At 37.0% G+C, this 22,805-nt stretch overlaps 1 protein-coding gene across 5 annotated transcripts in view; it reads right to left on the reverse strand.

Annotated features, from left to right (window-relative positions):
• The window catches only part of DENND4C (DENN domain containing 4C), a 124,146-nt gene that overhangs the window by 83,567 nt on the left and 17,774 nt on the right, over positions 1-22,805 (reverse strand). For 4 of the 5 annotated variants that reach the window (XM_081237844.1, XM_081237843.1, XM_081237842.1 and 1 more), the window contains exons 2-4: positions 10,985-11,306; positions 1,073-1,325; positions 73-142 (exon numbers count right to left, since the gene is read on the reverse strand). In XM_081237844.1, coding sequence (XP_081093970.1) covers positions 73-142; positions 1,073-1,325; positions 10,985-11,289 — 628 coding nt within the window. In that variant the 5' untranslated portion in view covers positions 11,290-11,306. The remainder of the gene's footprint in view (positions 1-72; positions 143-1,072; positions 1,326-10,984; positions 11,307-22,805) is intronic. The other variant, XM_081237845.1, reaches the window with a different exon arrangement.

The following is a 22,805-nucleotide window of genomic DNA, read 5'->3' on the forward strand; positions in this document are numbered from 1 at the left end:
CATACACTATCTCTTCTAACCAAATGTTAGTGTGCAACAATACAGAGACCTTTTTTTTTCCCATTTACTTACCAGCTTTATATGCTATTGCATTAGAAGCAGGCACAGACTTCTTATAACACAGAAACACACTGGAACCCCACTGTAAAATAGAAATTAGGTTTAAAAAAAAGACAGAAGAGTGATAATAAATTGATTTTGTTGAATGTCTTCTAAAGATTTTGATTATTTCCTCAAGGAAGTCTATTTAAAACATGTTTATCAAACAGACTATATAGTATACAATATAGCAAAACATGAAACTGAAAACACTAGAAGAAAAGGAATAAAAAAACATTGCCACGAAAATTAAACTGATGCAAAGGTTGTTTCAAAAATTTTACAATTCTGTAGTCATGCAGAGGCTCCCTCTATTTGAAAGAAACAGCACAAAACGTGGGTGCTGAGCCCAGACTAGGGAAGACCGGGGTCACTAGATGCTATGAAGTCATTATCTCCAGAGGCAAACCTGTCTTGACTAATAGCCTTGGGTGCATGGGTCAGCTCTGCCTATACCTCATTTAAGCTAATATTAGTTTGCTTTAAGTTGTTTTTCAAAATAAACATAATCCAACAGTAAAGTTTAGTGTCATAAAACTATAAATCCAATGTATATGTTGCATTTTCTTCTTCAGTAGAGCCCTTTTAAAATAAATATGAAAACTACAATGTTTAAAATAAATAAATAAATATAAAGGGTGTCTTGACCCAATCTCCCTGCAATTGTCCTTGAAGACACCACTAAAACCCAAAAGCTAACAAAACCTGTATATTAGTGTAATGTATTAGCACATATCAAAAAAAAAAATCCCTGACTTTAAGCATCTATTTTCTGGATGAAATTATTCTAAAACATCAGGTAGCTAAGGATTTTTTTAAGTTATTATGAACCATAAAAATTAGAGAGCTAAAAGTAATAAAAAAAATCATGACAATATAAACTGAGAGTAAATAATAAGCCCAATAATAAAGAGAAGTCCAAAATTTTTTTTAATTTTCTTATGAAATTTTGGAAATAAAACTTTATTCTTACCATTCCACAATTTAAGTTTTTGTCAACTTTGCAGAAGGTATGAGGAGGGGTTTCTCCCTTACTGGTTACGATAACACAGATATCAGTTACAGCCAATGAATTCTGGGGTCGAATTAGAGGAGCCCTTCGATAAGTAATAAAGATTCTTTGTGAAGTAGTTGAACTATTGTTGACATTGGCACAGCGACCATAGGGTGTGGCTTGGATCACTTCACATCCTGGAATTAGTCTTTCTTTCCCATCATATAAAACTCTGCATGGCAGGGAGGAAAGAAATAAATAAATAAGTAAACATATGTCAGGTTAAAGGCTAGTTTTCTCCTTGAGAACAAAATTAATTTTTTTTGGTCTCCCCTGTTGTTTCCCAAACCTTAACTGCAAACCAAAACTAAAATAATTACTTTGGGAATTATAAATCTCCTACTATTTTTCAACAGCTAGAATACAATTTTAGAAGTGTAAATAGGATCAAACAACTTGATTTTTTTTATTGCTTATTACAAGAAACATATGAAACAAAAAAGGGGCAATACCACAATCATCCTCAGGTCAATTCTCAGAAGTTTTATCTAGTATTCAGATGTTTTCACAAAATTTACCATCATAATTCCTGTCAAAATTCCACCTTTAAAAATCCCGACTGGGCTTCCCTGGTGGCGCAGTGGTTGAGAGTCCGCCTGCTGAGGCAGGGGACACAGGTTCATGCCCCGGTCCGGGAGGATCCCACATGCCGCAGAGCGGCTAGGCCCATGAGCCATGGCCGCTGAGCCTGCGCATGTGGAGCCTGTGCTCCGCAACGGGAGAGGCCACAGCAGTGAGAGGCCTGCGTACCGTAAAAAAAAAAAAAAAAAAAAAAAAAAATCCCCTGACTGAAACTATAAAACACCATTTAAAGAAATTAGAGATGAGCTAATAAATAAAAGTCATCTCATGGTCATAGATAAGAAGACTTAATATTGGTTAGATGTCAAATTACTATCTAAATCCTAGCTGCCTGCTTTTTTAGAAACAGGCAACAAAATCCTAAAGTTCATATGGAAATGCAAGGGACCCAGTATAGGCCAAAGCAATCTAGAAAAAAACAACAGACTTGGAGGATTCACACTCCCCCATTTCAAAACTTACTACCAATCTAGTCATCAGTACAGTGCAGTGCTAGAATAAGGATAAACATATAGATCAATGGAATAACGTGGACAGTCTGGAATTAAACCCATACACTTACAGTCAATTGATTTTGACAAGAGTGGCAAGATAAATCAATGGAAAAAGAATAATCTTTTCAACAAATGGTGCTGGGACAAACTGGATATCCAAATGCAAAAGAACAAAGTTGGACCCCTTCCTTACACTACACACCAGAAAACCAAAAATGGATAAAACACTTAGATGTAAGAGTTAAAACTATAAAATTCCTAGAAAAAAACATAGGAATAAGTCTTTGTGGCCTTGTGTTAGACTAAGCCTTTTTATATGACACCAAAAGCACAAGTGACAAAAGAAAAACAGATAAACTGGACTTCATTAAAATTAATAACTTCCGTGCTACAATTGATACCATCAAGAAAGTGAAATGGGGGCTTCCCTGGTGGCACAGTGGTTGGGAGTCCGCCTGCCGATGCAGGGGACACAGGTTCGTACCCCGGTCCAGGAAGATCCCACATGTCGCGGAGCGGCTGGGCCCGTGAGCCATGGCCGCTGAGCCTGCACGTCCGGAGCCTGTGCTCCACAACGGGAGAGGCCACAGCAGTGAGAGGCCCATGTACCGCAATAAAAAAAAAATGAAAAAAAAAAAAAAAGAAAGTGAAATGATAACCACAGATTGTGAGAAAATATTTGCAAATCATATATTTAACTAGGAAATTCTTTCCAGAATATGTAAAAAAAAAATCTTACAAATCAATATAAAAAAATTACACCATTTAAAAACGGTCACAGGACTGGCAAAGGCTATATAGGAATTCTCTGTACTATCTTTACGATTCTTCTGTAAAAGTAAAATTATTTTAAAATAAAACATCTTTGTTTTTAATGGGCAAAGAATCTAAATAGACATTTGTCTAAAGAGGATATACAAATGTCCGAAAGCACATAAAAAGATCTTGAACATACTATTAGCCATTAGGGAACTGCAAATCAAACCATGATGAGATACCACTTCACATTCATGGGAATGGCTAGAATAAAAAAGACAAATAATAACAAGTGTCAGAAAAATTGGAATCCTCATACAATGCTGGTGGAAATCAACAGCTCTGGAAAACAGTCTGACGGTTCCTCAATGGGTTAAACATATTTTCCACATGACCCAAGAGGAAAAGTAAACATAGATTCTTCTCAATATATACACAAGAGAAAAGAAAACACATCTATGCAAACGCTGGTACACAAATGCTTATAACAGCATTATCCACAACAGCCAAAAAGTGGAAACAATCAAATGTCCATCAACTAATGAATGGATATGTAGACTGTAGTATAGCCATGTAACAATATCATGGATCAATAAAAACAAAGAAGTACTGATACATAGTACAACATGGATGAACCTTGTAAACATATTAAGTGAAAAAAGCCAGACAAAAAAGACCACATATAGTATGATTGCATTTACATGAAATGTCCAGAACAGGTATATATACAGAGACAGAAAGTAATTTAGTAGTTGCCTAGGACTAGAGAGTAGGAAAGAGTATTGGAGTGACTGCTAAGGGTATAAGGTTTCTTTTTAGAGTGATGAAAGTGTTCTAAAATGGATTGTGGCTACACAACTCTGTGAATATACTAAAGACCAGATGGGTGAATTGTATGATATGTGAATTATAGCTCAATGAAGTTGTTAAAGCCCAACTAAATATAACACTATAAAGCCTCCATATTTAAATCAAAATACTATTGGCAAATGAGTAAATAGAAAGAACAATGAACAGAAATCTAGTATATGATAAAGGTGACACCTCAATACACTGAGGGAAAGATGGACTTTTTAATTTAATAAGCGGTGCGTGAATAAGTAAATTACCATTTGGGAAAAATAAACAAACAAAATTCTATCTGTAGTTCAACACTATACACAGAAAGGGCTCCCAGTGGATCACATATGTAAATGTAAAGAATGAAAACATACTAAAAGAAAACCTAGCAGTAAGGAAAAATCTAACTATGACTCAAAATCTAGAGGCAATAAAAGAAAAGAGTTAAGAAAATAAACTTCATAAAATAAACTTTACATGACAAAAAAACGCTGTAAACCAAGTCAAAAGACAAATTATAAGGGGAGAGGAATGGAGAAGGGGCAAAATAGGTAAAAGGGATTAAGAGATACAAACTACTTGTAATAAGTTGCAAGGCTGTAATGTACAACACAGGGAATATAATCAATATTTTATAACTTTATATGGAGTATAAATATTCAATCACTACACTGTATACCTTATAAATTAACATAACAGTGTAAGTCAACTATACTTCAATTTTTAAAAAAGACAAATTAATAAACTTGGAGAAAACATCTGGTGACTCTTTTTACAAAAAGTTCATCTTCCTAACACATAAAAATCTCATTAAAAAAACAAGAAAAAGACCAAAAACCTGATTTTATTTTTTTACTTAAGCATATTGCTCAGTTTATTGGCATAAAGTGTACAAACCTGTATAACCAGCTCCAGACCAAAAAACAGACAATCACCAATGGTTCTCATTATTCTCCCTTCCAATCACTATATCATTAAGGAAAACCACTATCCTGAATTTTAAAAGAATTAATCAAAAACCTGTTTTTAAAAAAGACATTAACAAACAGTTAATGCCAAAAGACATTAAGAGTTCACAAAAGAAAAAACGGTCCTTAAACATTGAAGAAATACTTAACCTCATTAAAATTATTCTGACATACCATTTCTCTACTGTGAGACTGACAAAAGTTCAAAAATCTTATCACATACTTTGTTGATGGCATTGTGGGGAAAGAAGCACTGACATACAGTGATGATGGTAGTATAAAATGGCACAATCACAATGGAGGGAAATTTGGTAACATTTAACAAAATTATGCATGTATGTATCTTTTAACCCAGCAATTCCTTTCTAGGATCTACCTGAAAATATAACTCCACAAATACGTAACAACATATGCACAACATTATTCACCAAAGCATTCTTTAACGGCACAAGATAGGAAAGAACCCAAATGTCCATCAATAGAGGCTGGCTGAATAAAGTATGATACATCCACACAAATAAGTGCTACAAAGCTATTAAAAAAAAAAAAAAAAAGAGTGAGAAAGATCTCCATTTTCAGAAATGGAGTGGTTCCCAGGAGATGTTGTTAGGTGAAAAAACAGAGTATAAAATAGTGTACACAGTATCTGCATTTTGTTTAAGAGGAAGAAATAAAACTATACACACATATGTGTTTGTTTATTTCTGTAAAAACACACATTTAAAAGGATAAATCAGAAACTAAACAACAGGGGAGGAGAGGGCAGAAAGTATGGAGAAAGGAGTAGAAGAAACAGAAACTGAAGCAATACTACTCTAAATATATCTTTTTATGTGTTCTGAACCACAACAATATTTTCCACATTAAAAGAAAGAATTTTAAAACAAATGAAACACAAAAAGGAACAAATGAACCTAACTGCATAGCAAATTGGTAATATAACCACATAGAAAAACTATTTCATATAATTTTTTAACACAGTACTCTGTAAATGCTTAATGGGTTTTATTCTAGGGACAAGGAACTCAGTAACAGAATTACTACTGGTAGTAAAACTGATACTATAACTTGAGATTACCTTATGTAAATAAGATAAATAAGTAACATATTTATGATTTAGAAACCAAGATTTTCAGCATAAGAGAAACAAGATACAATCCAAAATGAGTTCAGTAAGATTTTAATGTTAAAATTTGAAGTTGAAATATGAGTATGAACTCATGATTTATATAAATATTTGTTTATATAAAAAATAGACACCTCAGTAACAATGAATACACATAGCTCCAAATTTTGATTGACATAGCAGTCAGCTGGAAAGGGCTCCCACTGGCCAAACTTGGGACAATTTGGGCAAAAAGAATAAGGATTGTAATTGATTTTTATCAAATGGAATAAATTAAAATTCACAGTTCCTCAATTATACTCAAAACAAATTTAAAAATTTGTCTCATTAAAAAAAATGAGGCCAAGAGAATAGGAAAGCTCTTCATTATAATAAAATGCCAATTAAAAATGTATTTTTTAAATGACAGTGTTAGAAAAGTCTCATTTTACATCCCCCCATACAAGATCTAATTCAGGCAATGACCAATGGAAACAGTAAGTGAAAAGGCGTTAGGCGACAAGATATTTAAACAATGCCCACAACTCCACAAATTACTTAAGTAACAGAAAAAATAAAAATGCCTTTACAATAGATAGCAAACAACCATTTTAACCAAGTGACTGAACTTAGCATCACTAATTATGGGACAATCTGTTACTACATGCTTTCCTGATGCTAGCACTACCTGTAAGTATTCTTGCCAAAAATATTTAATGTACATTTAATCCAGACTTTAAACCTAACATCCAGTTTACAGGAAATACTGACAATAAAGGAACAAGTTAAATGACTTGATGAGGAAACAATCAGATAAATCTAGAATGTAGGGCATTCTATAAGACAAGTGGCCCAGACTCTTCGATATGTCTATATATCACAGAAAAATGTTGGGGAATGTTCTAGATAAACAGACTAAAGAGGTACAATACCCATATACAACAGGTAAGCCACGACAGGATCCTGGATTTTTTTTTAAGCTATAAATAAACATTCTTGAGACGACTGCAAATATTTGGCTAGGGAGTGGATACTGAAAAATATGATGGAATTATTAATTTTCTATATACCATGGTCATTAGGAACATGTCTTAAGGCATGCATGGTGAAGTATTCATAGGAGAATTGTTATGATAGCTTCAGCCTCATTTCAAATAGTTTAACAAAAATATTGGAAAATGTTAATTTGTTGAATCTAGATGGACAGCATATTGTTCATTATACTACAGTTTACCATTTAGGAGAAAAGGATACTGGTGTTTATTACAATATTCTGTTAACTTTTCCGTATGTTTGAAAATTTTCAAAAACCAAAGTGCTGGAAAAAAAATTCATATGAAAGTCAATCAATCTGATAAGTGAAGGAAGATAAAAACTTTGTAGTCTGTGATTCTTTATCTCAAAAAACACATCTGACATATACAATAATATAGTGACCTGTTTACATTACACTTTATGGAGTATTTGAAATTATGAGGGAATATCAGATCTTACATATTTTAACTTAACATCTTTTCCAGGAAAAAAAAACTGTTATTTTTATAAATATCTCATCTTGTTTATAAAACAGTCCAAAAGGTCAAAAGTTTGACAACTCTGTTTCATATTTAGTTGAATGAGATGGGTACCTGTCTTTATACTGGCTAACAGGTTTTTCCAAACCTCACTAGTATGCTTAATTGAGGGGAAAGAGGGGAAAAAAGACCAAATCACCAGATATTAACAATTATTTGATCTGGAGAGAAACTTTACCACCATGATCAGCTAAAAGACTACCGCACACTCAAGCAAACCTGGATCAGTTAACAGAAATTAGAAGCCTTAGGGAACTGCAAGATATATATGAAAGAGCCGCTTGCAACCTGAAAGCATCTAAGTATAATTATCTAAGTCATCATTTTTAAGTTATGCCCCTGAATCACAAGGAACAACAATCTTTCAGAGACTTATACCCTTTTAATTACAACTATATGGTGGGAGGTCTGGGGATGAGGATGTGAACAGATAACCTTTAAAGGATGGCTAACAGAGAGAACAGTCAGGGCTGGAACACAAGGTAAGTCCCTGGGGCTGGTTTCCCTTCAACTGACATGAATATTATCAAACTTTTATCCCATACCCATCCTATTATGGATATTACCTATCTTCTTAAGAAAACCACAGAGAAAATAAAAAAACTGACAGTAAAACCTCTCAGTCCTATATTTTCAACCCTTCCTTCTCCATTGGTTTCTTCCCTTCAATATAAAGATGTTCAAGGTTCTCTCCTGGGAGAAATGTTAAAAAATAGCCCTGGACCCTGTATCCCCTCACCTTTCAGGTATCCTAAACCATTGCTGCTGGGGATTTCGTTAAAATACAGATTAAGTAGATCTAGGGCAGTGCCTGAGATTCTGACTCTCTAACACACTCACAGGCCCTATGGACAATACTGGTCCATGGACAAAACAGCAAGGCCCATATCTATCTTCTCGTTCCCTAAAAGTCACGCTTTCAAAAAGAAGCCTCTATAACTCCAATTCCCAGTCATGCTCCATCCTTTCTAAACTGGCTCTTATGTCCACTAATCTTATAAACTTGTATATGACCCCCACTGCAACTGTACTGACTTGAAGGAAAATTGTAGAAGCTAAATAGGGTGATATGTACTATACTAAAGGAGTTAAAGTAAAGTAAGATAAGGACAAAACATCCTTTGGCTTTGGAAATTTGAACATAATGAGGACCTTGGGACAATTTCACCAAAGCTCTGTTGGAACAGTAAAGGAAATGATGAGCAAAACAAGTGGTGGTCAAATGTAGCAGCTCACTACCATTCTTAATATCAGAACAACTATGAACAGAACCACCAGCGACCAACTGTTTAAAAAAAAACATTTCCTGGAACAATCAGGGTAATTTGGATATATGATGATATTCAAGAATTAACCATTTTTTAGGTGTGGTATTATGGTTACATTAAAAGAGGGACTCAACCTAAGAAACGCAATCGATGTAATACATCACATTAATAAAATGAAGGAAAAATCCACATGATCATTATCAATTAAAAAAGAGGCAATTGACAAAACCCAACATATTTTTATGGTAAAAGCCCTCATAAAACCATCAATAGAAGGGACCTTCCTTAACATGATAAATAGCATTTATGAAAAACCCACGGCTAACATCATACTCAATGGTGAAAGACTGAAAGCCTTCCACCTATGATCAGGAATGAGACAAGGATGCCTGCTTGCACCACTGCTATTCAACACCATACTGTTAAGTTCTAGCCAGAGCAATAAGACAAGGGGGGTGTGTTTGGGGGGGATAAATCAAAGTGCAAAGGAAGGAATAAAACTATCTCCATCTGCAAATGACATGATCCTATACAATAAAAAATCCCCCCAAAATCCACAAGAAAGCTATTAGAGCTAACAAATTCAGCAAAATTGCAGGGTATAAGATTAACGCATGAAGTTGATAAAACCCACCTGTGTTGCCACACATCAGCAATGAACAATCCGAAAAAGAAATTAAGAAAATAATCCCATTTATAACAGAATCCAAAAGAATGAAATATTTAATAAAATTAATTAAGGAGGGACTTCTCTGGTGGTGCCGTGGTTAAGACTCTGTGCTCCCAATGCAGGGGGCCTGGGTTTGATCCCTGGTCAGGGAACTAGATTCCACATGCATGCTGCAACTAAGAGTTCGCATGCCACAACTATGGAGCCGGGCGAGCCACAACTAAGGAGGCCACCTGCGGCTACTAAGGCCCAGCACAACCAAATAAATAAAATAAATAAATATTTTTAAAAATTTATTAAGGAGGTGAAAGACTTGTACACTAAAAACCATAAAACAGTGCTAAAAGAAATAAGACCTGAATAAATGGAAAGAAAACTCATATAGTTTGGAAGACTTAATATGGTAAAGATGGCAATACTCCCCCCAAATTGATATGCAGATTAAATGCAATCCCCATCAAAATTCCAACTGCGTGTTTTGCATAAATGAACAAATTGATCCCAAATATTTCCCAAGATGCTCTCAAATACATATGTTTGTACTAACTGATGGTAATTATAATGAGCAGAAGAACTTAATACATGACATGTATATATGGTAAAGTATTATAGGTATTCTAAAAGCACATTTTACTTAAAGAAGAGTCAACATAGACATTTTTGGAGAAAAAGCTTTTACACAGAAGAATGATCTTCATTGGCTGTGGACTAGACACTAAATACCTCATAACAACTATACTCCTTCTAAACCGTAAATGCTTTGCTCCTGGCATTAAAAACCACACAGTGCAACTGTATTTTTCATCTTTTTTTTTTTTTTTTGTGGCCATGCCCCATGGCATGCAGGATCTTAGTTCCGCAACCAGGGATCAAACCTGTGCCCCCTGCAGTGGAAGCAGGGAGTCTTAACCACTGGACTGCCAGGGAAGTCCCAATTGTATTTTTTAAAACATGAATGTTCCTTTGTTAAATGAGTTCAGAGCTTCACAAAAGCTCATCGCATAACCCAACTAGCTCCTTAAAAATATACTGTCTTTTATTATAGCTTTTTGCTCTTTTATGTTTAATTAATAAGCTTATCTGATATGTACAAAAAGAAATGAAATCACATTTCAGGCTCTAACGCCTTCATTTCAATATACTTTTGAAAGGAAATAATCTAATGACTCAATCCTATACAGAGAAATTCAGTAAGGACAGACAGAGATACATAATATCTTACTATACTTGATTTTCTTCTTTTTTTTTTTTTTTTTTGGCGGTACGCGGGCCTCTCCCTGCTGTGGCCTCTCCCGTTGCGGAGCACAGGCTCCGGACGCGCAGGCTCAGCGGCCATGGCTCACAGGCCCAGCCACTCCGCGGCATGTGGGATCCTCCCAGACTGGGGCACAAACCCGTGTCCCCTGCATCGGGAGGCGGACTCTCAACCACTGCGCCACCAGGGAAGCCCACTATACTTGATTTTGAAGTAACAAATAATAATAGAACTATCAAGGATTTTGAATTTCTATTGCCATGAACCTTAAATAAATTTTATTCTCTTCACTAGAGCAAAACAAAATAAGTCACCGTACCCAATGTCAATAAGGGGTGGTTTCTCTCTCCCTCTCTTATAACAGAGGAACAGTTCTGGGCTTTTCAGACTTCCGTAGTTCAAGTTTGCCTGCAGAGCTGACGGAGTGGCTTCAACACAGGTGTAACCCTCAGGTACTGTTTCCCCAGCTGATTTGTTAATAACTGCAATGTCTGTAATTGGAGCTTTAGGTCCAGTAGACTTAGTATCTAAACGATTTATTTCTTGATCCAAAAGAGTAGATGTATCAGTGAGACCTGCCACAACAAAGTAGTCAGTCACTCTTGGCCCTTTGTCTTCTATCATGGCTGCTTCTATATATCCTAGAAGAGAGGAAGAAAAAAAAAAGACATCAATTAAATAAAATGCTTTATCCTAACTCACGAAGTTAAAATACTCCTGAGTTAAGTGATTAACAGGCACTTCCCACTTGGATTTATAATCAGATTGTTATTCTGTAGAAGAAGACTTTTTAAAAAAAAAAATTTTGTTTTTAAAAATAAATAAATTTATTTATTTATTTATTTATTTCTGGCCGCATTGGGTCTTCATTGCCGCGCACAGGCTTTCTCTAGTTGTGGCAAGCCGGGGCTACTCTTCGTTGCAGTGCGCAGGCTTCTCATTGAGGTGGGCTTCAGTAGTTGTGGCACATGGGCTCAGCACTTGTGGCTCACAGGCTCTACAGCGTAGGCTCAGTAGTTGTGGCACACAGGCTTAGTTGCTCTGCGGCATGTGGGATCTTTCCAGACCAAGGCTTGAACCCGTGTCCCCTGCATTGGCAGGTGGATTCTTAACCACTGCGCCACCAGGGAAACCCAAGAAGTTTGTTTTGATATCATCTTGTCAGCTTTTACCTAGTATGAAGTACAAGTTTACTGCATCAATTCATTTGTAATGCAACTATGATCCTATTATATGCCTAAGGCCCTGTTAAGGATAATCAAACTATCAGAAGTGGGCTACAGTGCTTTCCTTTCAGCAAAATGCACATAATGAACAAAATTCATACTATTTTTTAAAAGTCATTCTCTTCTGAGTTACAGAATTCCTAGAGCGAGCAAACTTCACATTTAAACAAACGAAATGAGTTCATCATGAATTATTCAAAGTTTAACAGAAAAGATAAAGGTACTAGTAATAAGCATAATTAAACCAGTCTCTTAATCCAATCAGGAGTCTGTCCCTATAGTTAAAAAACTTTATGTAAACACTGTGTAAACTCAGTAAGTTTAGGGGTCATTAACTATTTCATATATAGATACCAGACAGAGCATAAAAAATCATAACCAAAGAAGACAAAGTTATACAAAATACATATTAAGAGACTTAGGTAATACATGGTAGAAACCTAGAGAATATGAACACTGAGTCAAGATTTCTATTATCTTTAAACTCAATACCTCTAAAAATAAAATTAAGCTTTTGAAATTTTATTTTCTTTAAATATTTATTTATTTATTTAGTAATTTAGGCTGCACCAGGTCTTAGTTGCGGCATGCGGGATCTTTAGTTGCAGCATGCGGGTGCTTAGTTGCAGCATGCACGCAGGATCTAGTTCCCTGACCAGAGATAGAACCCGGGCCCCCTGCATTGGGAACACAGCGTCTTACTCACTGGACCACCAGGAAAGTCCCTGGAATTTTAAATATTTCTATGGATTTTATGTGCTTTTTAAATAACTTTGCTGAGGTATAATTTACATACAATAAAATGCACATATTTTAAAGTGTACAGTTTGCTAAGTTTTCACAAATGCATACACCTGTGAAACCATATCACAATCAAGATAGTGAACACATCCATCAACATCCAAAATATTCTTGTACCCCTTCATCATCCCTCCCTTCCCAGGCAAGGAGTGACCTGCTTTCTGTCACTATAGATTAGTTTCTAGAATTGATATAAACGACATCATACAGTATATTCTTTTTTGTCTGGCTCCTTTCACTCATTGTAATTATTCTGAGATTCATCCATGTTACTGTTTATATCAAGTTCATTCATTTTTATTGCTGAGTAATATTCCACTGTTGAATATACTACAAAATGTTTATCCATTCACCCATGTTAATAAACATATAGGTTATTTTCAGTTTGGGGCTATTATAAAGCTATCATGAATACCCATGTACAAGCCGTGTGCACGTATGCTTTCATTTACCTTAGGCAAATTCTAAGATGGAATGGCTAGATCACCTGGTAGGCATATGCAACTCTAAAAAAGTGCCAAGGGGCTTCCCTGGTGGCAGTGGTTGAGAGTCCGCCTGCCGATGCAGGGGACACGGGTTCGTGCCCCGGTCTGGGAAGATCCCACATGCCGTGGAGCGGCTGGGCCCATGAGCCATGGCCGCTGAGCCTGCGCGTCCGGAGCCTGTGCTCCGCAACGGGAGAGGCCACAACAGTGAGAGGCCCGCGTAGCACACACACACACACAAAAAAGTATATAAAAAAGTGCCAAATAGTTTTCTAGAGTGAGTATACCGTTTTACATTCCTATCATCAATATATGAGAGTGCCGCAGTTCCACATCCTCTCCAACACTCTGTGAGGTCAGTCGTTTTAATTTAAACTAGATTCTACTATGTCTAGAGTGATACTTAGCTATAGTTTTAATTTGTATCTTTCTAATAACTAGTAATGTTGACCACCTTTTCATGTGCTTATTTTCCATGCATACATTATCCTTTTCATACATTCCTGGATTCTGTTCACTAAAATTTTGTTTGAAATTTTATATATGTTAATGAGGGATACTGGTCTATAGTTTTGTTTTTTGGTTTTTTTCCTCTTGTAATGTCTTTATCTGGTTTTCACATCAAGGTAATGTCAGTCTCACAGAATGAGTCGTGAAGACTTTCCCCCTCTTCCATTTTCAGGAAGAGTTTGTACAGAATAGTTATTTCTTCCTTAAATGTTTGATAGAATTCACCTGTGAAATTACCTGGGTCTAGAGTTTTCTTTGAGGGTAGGTTTTAAACTATAAATTCATTTCCTTTAACACATAGGGCAATTCAGATTACGTATTTCTTCTTGAGTAAACTTTCATAGTTTGTGAACGTCTTAGCCCATTCAGGCTGCTATACCATAGGTTGGGTGACTTATAAACAACAAAAAATTTATTTCTTGAGGCTGGCAAGTCCAAGATCAAGGCACTGGCAGATTCAGTGTCTAGTGATGGCTGGCTTCCTAGTTCATAGAGGGCTGTCTTTTCACTGTAACTTCACAGGGTGGAAAGGAACAAGGGGTCTTCCTGGAGTCTCTTTTAGAAAGACACTAATACCATTCATGAGGGTTTCACCCACATGACCAAAGCACCTCCCAAAGTCCTACCTCCAAATACCATCACACTGGGGATAAGGTTTAAACATAAGAATTGGGGGAGGGCATACACATTGAGTCTATGGCAAGGAATTTGTCCATTTCATCTAAGTTGTGTAATTTACTGTATAAAATTCTTCATAATATTCCCTTATTATCCTTTTAGTATCTGTAGATTATGTAGTGATGTCACATCTCTCATTCTTGATATCAGTAAGTCTGTGTCTTCTCTCTTTTTATCCTGATCAGTCTGGCTAGAAAACTGTCAATTTTATTGATCTTCTCTAAGAACCAGCTTTCAGTTTCACTGGTTTTTTTCTATTGCTTTTCTATTTCATTGATTTCTACTTTGAACTTTATTACCTCCTTTCCTCTGTTTATGTAGACTTTATTTTTTTTAATATTTATTTATTTATTTGCCTGTGCTGGGTCTTAGTTGTGTGCACACGGGATCTTTGTTGCCACATGCGGGATTTTCGTTGCGGCATGCAGGCTCTTAGTTGCAGCATGCAGGATCTAATTCCCTGACCAGGGATGCAACCCAGGCCCCCTGCATTGGGAGCCTGCAGTCTTAAACACTGGACCACCAGGGAAGTCCCTATGTAGACTTTAATTTGCTCTCCTTCTTCTAGTTTCCTACGGTGGAAGTGGAGGCCATTGATTTGAGATCTTTCTTCTTTCCTAATGTAGGTATTTAGAGCTAAAATGCACCCCCCCAAAAACAATGTTTTAGTGGCATCCCACAGATTCAGGTATGTTTTCTTCTTATTCAGTTCAAAATATTTTTAAATTTCTCTTTTTTTCTTTGACCAATGGGCTATTTTCTTTTTTCTTTTTTTTTTTTTTTTTTTTTGCGGTACACAGGCCTCTCACTGTCGTGGCCTCTCCCATTGTGGAGCACAGGCTCCAGACACGCAGGCTCAGCGGCCATGGCTCACGGGCCCAGCCGCTCTGCGGCATGTGGGATCTTCCCAGACCGGGGCACAAACCCGCGTCCCCTGCGTTGGCAGGTGGACTCTCAACCACTGCGCCACCAGGGAAGCCCCCAATGGGCTACTTAAAGTATGTTTTTCAGTTTCCAAATTTTGTACTTGGAATTTTCCAAGAATCTTTCGGTTACTGACTTCTAACTTAATTACACTGTGCTCAGAGGATATATACTGTGTATGACTTGAAGTCTTTTATGTTTATTGAGATTAGTTTTATGGCTAAGAATATAGTCTATTTGATAATTATACAATGTGCATTTTAGCAGAATGTGTGTTTTGTTGTTGGACAGACGTCAAGAAGGTTATTAGTGTTGTTCAAATCTATAAATCCTTGCAGATTTTGTTCACTTGTTCAATCAATTATTAACAGAGGGGTATTGAAACTATAGTTCCGACTATAATTATAGATCTGTTGATGTCTCTTTTCAGTTCTATCAGTTTTTGCTTCATGTACTTTGAAGCTCTGTTATTAAGGGCATAACTACTTAGAATTACTACATCCTTTCGATGAACTGACCTTTTTATCATTATGAAACGACCTTCTTTATCTCTGGTAAAAACGAGTCTGTATTAACAAAACTTTTTTAAAATATTAAAATATTTATTAAACACTTAGATATGTAGTTAAATATCATTAGACTTCATTTTCCAACTATAGCCAAGATAACCTTTCAGAATCAATTTCATTTCACCTTACTGTTTAGAATGGCATACATTTTAATAAATAAATACTGTTAATATCAACAAAATATTATTAACTTCAATTTACAAGGCTAAATGTAGTTTACAAAATTCCTCTCATTGTAACAAAAAGTTTTTTAAAGGTTCAAAACTGTGTGTTCCTTGGTGTTCCAAGCCATACAGAATGAAAAATGAACACTGTTTAAACCACAAAGAAACTAGAGTATTATCAAAGTTATTTGCTACATTAAAGCAATTTAAAATAGCACCTTAGTGGTTCCATTTAGAAAGCATTATCAACATCAGTTATTCTGGCTGGATCATGGAGCTACAAAATTGAAAAAGCAAGTCATTTCAGATAAAATCAGTTTCTTTTTAAGAACACAAAGCAGTGTAATTCTCTACTGTTGCACCTGCAACTGAAAGTTTTGTAAAGAAGGAGGGCTGTAAAGAAAGGCTGAAAACACAAATGCTTTAAAGGGGTCATACAGGATGTAAGAGTTGTGGGAACTAGAGACCACAGGCAGCCACTACTGGTCAGATCCATCCAACTGTTGCCAAACAGACTGGGCAAAACCAGAATTTCCTTTTTGTCTTTTCAAGGGAAGCCAAAATAATCCGGACTTTTTTTCCCCAACATTCCAGGGTAGAACTCTTGTGACCTAAACATGTGTCATCTACCTCTCGTGCCAAGTGTGACTGCCAGGGCCTTAGAGAGCCCAGTTAGTTCCTTTCCAACTTTACCCTGACTGTACAGACTCGAGCATTGGAATAATCTGGATTTTTAATGTAAATCTCCAAGTTTTAAAATATCAGCAACTAATTCAAAATCCTTGAACACTAGTAAGTTCAAACAAAACACATAAACAGGCTATATTCACTCTAAAGATTAAATATCGAGAAAAGAACAATTTCTAAATTTCATTAAAAAAATACTGACCTGGTTAGGGACTTCCCTGGTGGCACAGTGGTTAAGAATCCACCTGCCAATCCAGGGGACATGGGTTCGAGCCCTGGTCCGGGAAGATCCCACATGCTGCGGAGCAACTAAACCCGTGAGCCACAACTACTGAGCCTGCGCTCTAGAGCCCGCAAGCCACAACTACTGAAGCCCACGCACCTAGAGCCTGTGCTCTGCAACAAGAGAAGCCACCATAATGAGAAGACCGTGCACCGCAATGAAGAGCAGCCCCTGCTCACCACAACTAGAGAAAAGCCTGTGTGCAACAACGAAGACCCAACGCAGCCAAAAATAAATTAATTAATTTAAAAATATATATATACTGACCTGGTTAAATACCTAACTTCACCATGAAAGATATGTGAGCCAATGAACCTAACTGTATATAAAATTGATAATGTAATCACATAGAAGGGAATGAAAAAAGACCTAAGTGAAGAACTGAAAATAACTCTTAACCTTTACTTAAAAGGCTTTTTTCTTTTATACTGGTATATTTGTAGCAATTCTGAAATTATTCTATCAATATATGTACTCTATGATTGCATAACTGTAGGAGGCCAGAGCTCTTGCTATGAGAAAAGGGAGATACAAATAAGGGACGGGAGAAGACAAGTAAGAATCTCTGTTTTAGAATGGAATTAGAGGTATCAGTATGAACTCATGATTTTAAAATATATATGCACTGAAGGCAATGTGGTACCTTGAACTGGATCACAGAATAGAAAAATTTTTATTAATGTAAAAATTAGTGAAATTAAAATTTGGATTTTAGTTGACAACAACGTAACAATGTTGATGTCTTAGTTTTGACAAATGTACTATGGTAATATAAAATGTTGGCCATAGAAAAATATAGGAAATCTCTGTACTATTTTTTCAACCTTTCTGTAAACCTAAAATAATTCAAAAATAAAAATGTTTAAATACACATGTGTCAACATCATTGATAACAGAAAAGAAATGGTAATAGCCCAAATGTCCATCAACTGATAAAGGGATAAATAAAATGTAGTACATCTATACAATGGACTATCATTCAGCAATAAAAAGAAATTAAATACTGATACATGCCACAACATGGATGAACCGTGAAAACATTATGCTAAGTGGAAGAAGTCAGTCACAAAAGACCACATATAGTATGGTTCCATTTATATGAAATGTGCAGAATAGGGAAATCTATAGAAAGAGAAACTTGTTGGCTGCTAGGCCTGGGTGTTGGAGGAAATGGAGAATGACTGCTAATGGGTATGGGGTCTCTTTTTGAGGGAATAAAAATGTTCTAAAATTGATTGTGATGATAGGTGGAGACACGATATGGTAAAGAACCACATCTCCAGGTGGGCAACCCACAAGCCAGAGGATAATTACAACTGAAGAGGTCCTCCCCAAGGAGCCCCAAATCGGGCTCCCCAGCCCAGTGATTCTGCAACCAGGAAGATGAGCCCCCATGATGTTTGGCTATGAGGGCCAATGGGGCTTATCCAGAGGACTGTAGGAAATAAAGACTCCACTCTTAAAGGGCGTGCTCAAAATCTCACACATTCCAAGAACCAGGGACTTAGCAGTAATTTGAAAGGAGCCTGGGTTGGACCCACCTGCTGATCTTAGAGAGCCTCTGGAGAGGCAGGAGGCAACTGGAGCTTACCCTGAGGAAACGGACGCTGGTGGCAAAAATTTGTGGGAGCTCATTCTACCATGAGGACACTGGGGCTGGCAACTGTCATTTTGGAATCCTCCCTCTAACTTATTTTTTTTTTATTAATAGTTGGGTTTTTTTTTCACTTTAAGTGAACTCTTTTTTCTTTCTGGCCATGCTGTATGGTATGTGGGATCTCAGTTCCCTGACCAGGGATTGAACCCACGCCGCCTGCACTGGAAGCACGACATTCTAACCACTGGACCATCAGGGAATTCCCCTCCCTCTAACTTATTAGCACTGGGACCTGGTCCAGCTCACCAGCCTGTGAGCACCAGTACTGGGATACCTCAGGCCACGCAGCTACCCAGGCAGGTACATAGCCCTACCAACCTTCAGGCCAGCTGTCTTAAGACACCTACCCCACCCACCTCAGGACCCAGCTACATCCATCAGAGGGCTCAGGACCCAGCATCTTTAGAAGAAATGTTAAATGGACTTCTCTAAAGTGGGAAATAAAAGGCCACAACTAGAAAAATAAATATTACAAAAGGAAAAATCTCACTGATAAAGACAAACATAAAATAAAGGTAGTAAATCAATCACTTATAAAGCTAGTAGGGGGCTTCCCTGGTGGCACAGTGGTTGTGAGTCCGCCTGCCGATGTAGGGGACACGAGTTTGTGCCCCGGTCTGGGAAGATCTCACATGCCACGGAGAGGCTGGGCCTGTGAGCCATGGCCGCTGAGCCTGCGCGTCTGGAGCCTGTGCTCTGCAACAGGAGAGGCCACAACAGTGAGAGGCCCGTGTACCGCAAAAAAAAAAAAAAAAAAAAAAAAAAAAAAGCTAGTAGGAAGGTTAAAAGACAAATGTAGTAAAATCATCTACATCCACAAGTACTTAAGTGATACAGAAAACAAGAAGATGTTAAATATGATGTCAAAAACAGGAAATGTCAGGAGGGAGCTGAAAAAAAATGCAAAACTGTTAAAATGCATTTGAAATTAAGAGATCAGCAACTTAAAATAATCATTCATATATACACACATATACATAAATACACACATAAACACAGATTGCTACATATAAATTTCATGGTAATCAAAAACCAAAAATCTATATTGGATATATACACAAAAAGAGAGAGAAACCCAAACATACTATTAAACATAATCAGCAAATCACAAGGGAAGAAAGCAAAAGAAAGGAACAAAAAAACTACGAAAACAAAGAACACGGCAATAAGTACACACCTATCAATAATTACTTTAAATGTAAATGGCCTAAATGCTCCAATCAAAAGATACAGACTGCATCAGACACTTTGATGTGGAGACTGATGTCGAGTGGCTGAATGAGAATGTTGTGGAGAAGGTGAACATCAATCCCCAGGTGGACCGCTACTTGTTGAAGAACAGGTGCCGCATCATCCTGCTGGCCAAGGGCCAGCTGCTCAACCTGGGCTGTGCCATGGGCCACCCAAGTTTCATGATGAGCAACTCCTTCACAAACCAGGTGCTAGCACAGATTGAGCTGTGGACCCCCCCAGACAAGTACCCTGTTGGGGTCCACTTCCTGCTCAAGAAGGTGGATGAAGCAGTGGCTGAAGCCCACCTGGGCAAGCTGAATATGAAGCTAATGAAGCTGACTGAGAAGCAGGCCCAGTACCTGGTCATGTCCTGTGATGGCCCCTTCAAGCTTTATCACTACTGCTATTGAGAACCAGGCCTGCCCTTTGCCTTCCAGCTGCTGTCATTGCCTGGGTCCAACGTCTCCTCCCCAAGAGCAAACGGCACCAACTACGAGACTGGTTTGATATTGTCCCCCATCAACTCCCTGAGGCTCGTCACTCAGTCATTAGCCTCTGCTGCATCCCAAGTGTGGTGGGGGTAATTGAGAAGTCCCTCCTCCAGCCCTAGTCATGATGGAGGTACATGGGAGTTACCCACAGGGAACCTTGAGCTCAGGAGTTTTGGAAATGCTCACTCAGTCAGTCCCTCCTTAGACTGGAAGGTGGCAGTGGTAGTCACAAAGCCCATGCACTTTACCATCCAGGCCCTCATGTGGCCTATGGACTTTATACCCATGTTCTTGGTTTACAGGTTCATTGGTTCCTCAGCCCATGACATACAAGAAGGAGCTATGTCAAAGGGTGTGGAGGAAATGTTGGAGTCTGTTCCTGAGAGCCTAACTTAGTGCTTAGCATTCTTTTGAACTTCAGAACAATGAGGTTTATAGTTTTAGACCCTATTAACAGAGATTGGAATACATTGCTAAGGGATAGCCAAGAAAGGACAAGTGACAGCCAGAGATTGAGAGGGACCAGAGAAACATAAAAGCATATTGTAACTTGATGCTTCCCATCACAACTCTGGGTCAAAAAGAGATTAATTTAGTTTATAATGATTTTAATGTTAAAAGAGAACAAGAAGGTTCTTGTTCTAATAAAAATGTTGGTGCCCCCCCCAACCAAAAAAAAAAAGACATACAGAGTGGCTAAATCATATCAAGCATCTCTTCTGAACACAATGCTATGAGACTAATAATCAACTACAAGGAAAAAAACTGCAAAAAACACAAACATGTACAGGCTAAACAATATGCTACTAAAACACCAATGGGTCACTGAAGAAATCAAAGAGGGAATCAAAGAATACCTGGAGACAAATGAAAATGAAAATACAACAATCCAAAATCTATGGTACATAGCAAAAGCAGTTCTAAGAGGGAAGTTTACAGCAATACAAGTCTACCTCAGAGAACAAGAAAAATCTCAAATAACCTAAACTTATAGCTAAAGGAACCAGGAAAACAAGAGCAACCAAACCCAAAGTCAGTATAAGGAAAGAAATCATAAAGGTCAGAGCAGAAATAAAAGAGAGACTAAAAAAAAAAAAAAAAAGCAATAGAAAATATCAGTGAAACTAAGCTGATGCTTTGAAAAGATAACCAAAATTGATAAACATTTAGCCAGACATATCATGAGAAAAAAAGAGGGACCAAACAAATAACATCAAAAATGAAAGAGAAGTTACAACCCACACCACAGAAATACAAAGGATCATAAGAGATAACTATGAACAATTATATGCCCAAAAAATGGACAACCTAGAAGAAATGGACAAATTCCTAGAAATGTACAATCTCCAAAGATATAACAGAAAGAAATAGTAAATAACAGACCAATTACCAGTAATGAATTACCAGTAACTGAATCAGTAATTTAAAAAAAAAGAAACTCCCAACAAACAAAAGTTCAGGACCAGATGGCTTCACACATAAATTCTACCAAACATGGAGAGAAGAGTTAACACCTATCCTTCTCAAACTGTTCCAAAGAATTGCAGTGGAAAAAACACTTCCAAACTCATTCTACCATCACCACCATCACCCCGATACCAAAACCAGACAAAGATTTTACACAAACATGTGTGCGCGCGCGCGTGCGCGCACACACACACGCACAGGACAATATCACTGATAAACACAGATGCAAAAATCCTCAACAAAATATTAGTAAACCGAATTCAGTGATACACTGAAAGGGTCATACATCATGATCAAGTGGGATTTATCCCAGGGATTCAAGGATGGTTCAAGATACACAAATCAATTAATGTAGTAATACACCACATTAACAAATCATACTCAATGGTGAAAAGCTGAAATCATTTCCTCTAAGATCAGGAATAAAGACAAGGATACCCATTTTTACCATTTTTATTCGACATAGTATTGGAAGTCTTAGCCACAGCAGTAAGAGAAGAAATTGAAAAGAATTCTGAATTGCAAAGGAAGAAGTAAAACTGTCACTGTTTGCAGAAGACACGACATTATACATAGAAAATCCTAAAAACGCAAAAAAAAAAACCCAAAACAACAAAAAAAACCCAAACTACTAGAACTCATCAATGAATTTGGCAAAGGTGCAGGATACAAAATGAATATACAGAAACTAGTTGCATTTCTATATATTAGCAACTAACTATCAGAAAGAGCAATTAAGAACACATTTACAATTACATCAAAAAAGAATAAAGCACCTAGGAATAAATCTAGCTAAGGAAGTAAAAGAACTGTACTTGAAAAACTATAAGACACCGATGAAAGACCTGAAGACAAAACAAACAGATGGGAAGATATACTGTGCTCATGAACTGGAAGAACTAATGTACTATCCAAGGCAATCTACAGATTCAATGCAGTCTCTATCAAAATACCAATGGCACTTT

Source organism: Mesoplodon bidens (assembly GCF_964165515.1).
Source record: "Mesoplodon bidens genome assembly, chromosome: 6".
In the NCBI taxonomy this organism is placed as follows: Eukaryota; Metazoa; Chordata; class Mammalia; order Artiodactyla; family Ziphiidae; genus Mesoplodon; species Mesoplodon bidens.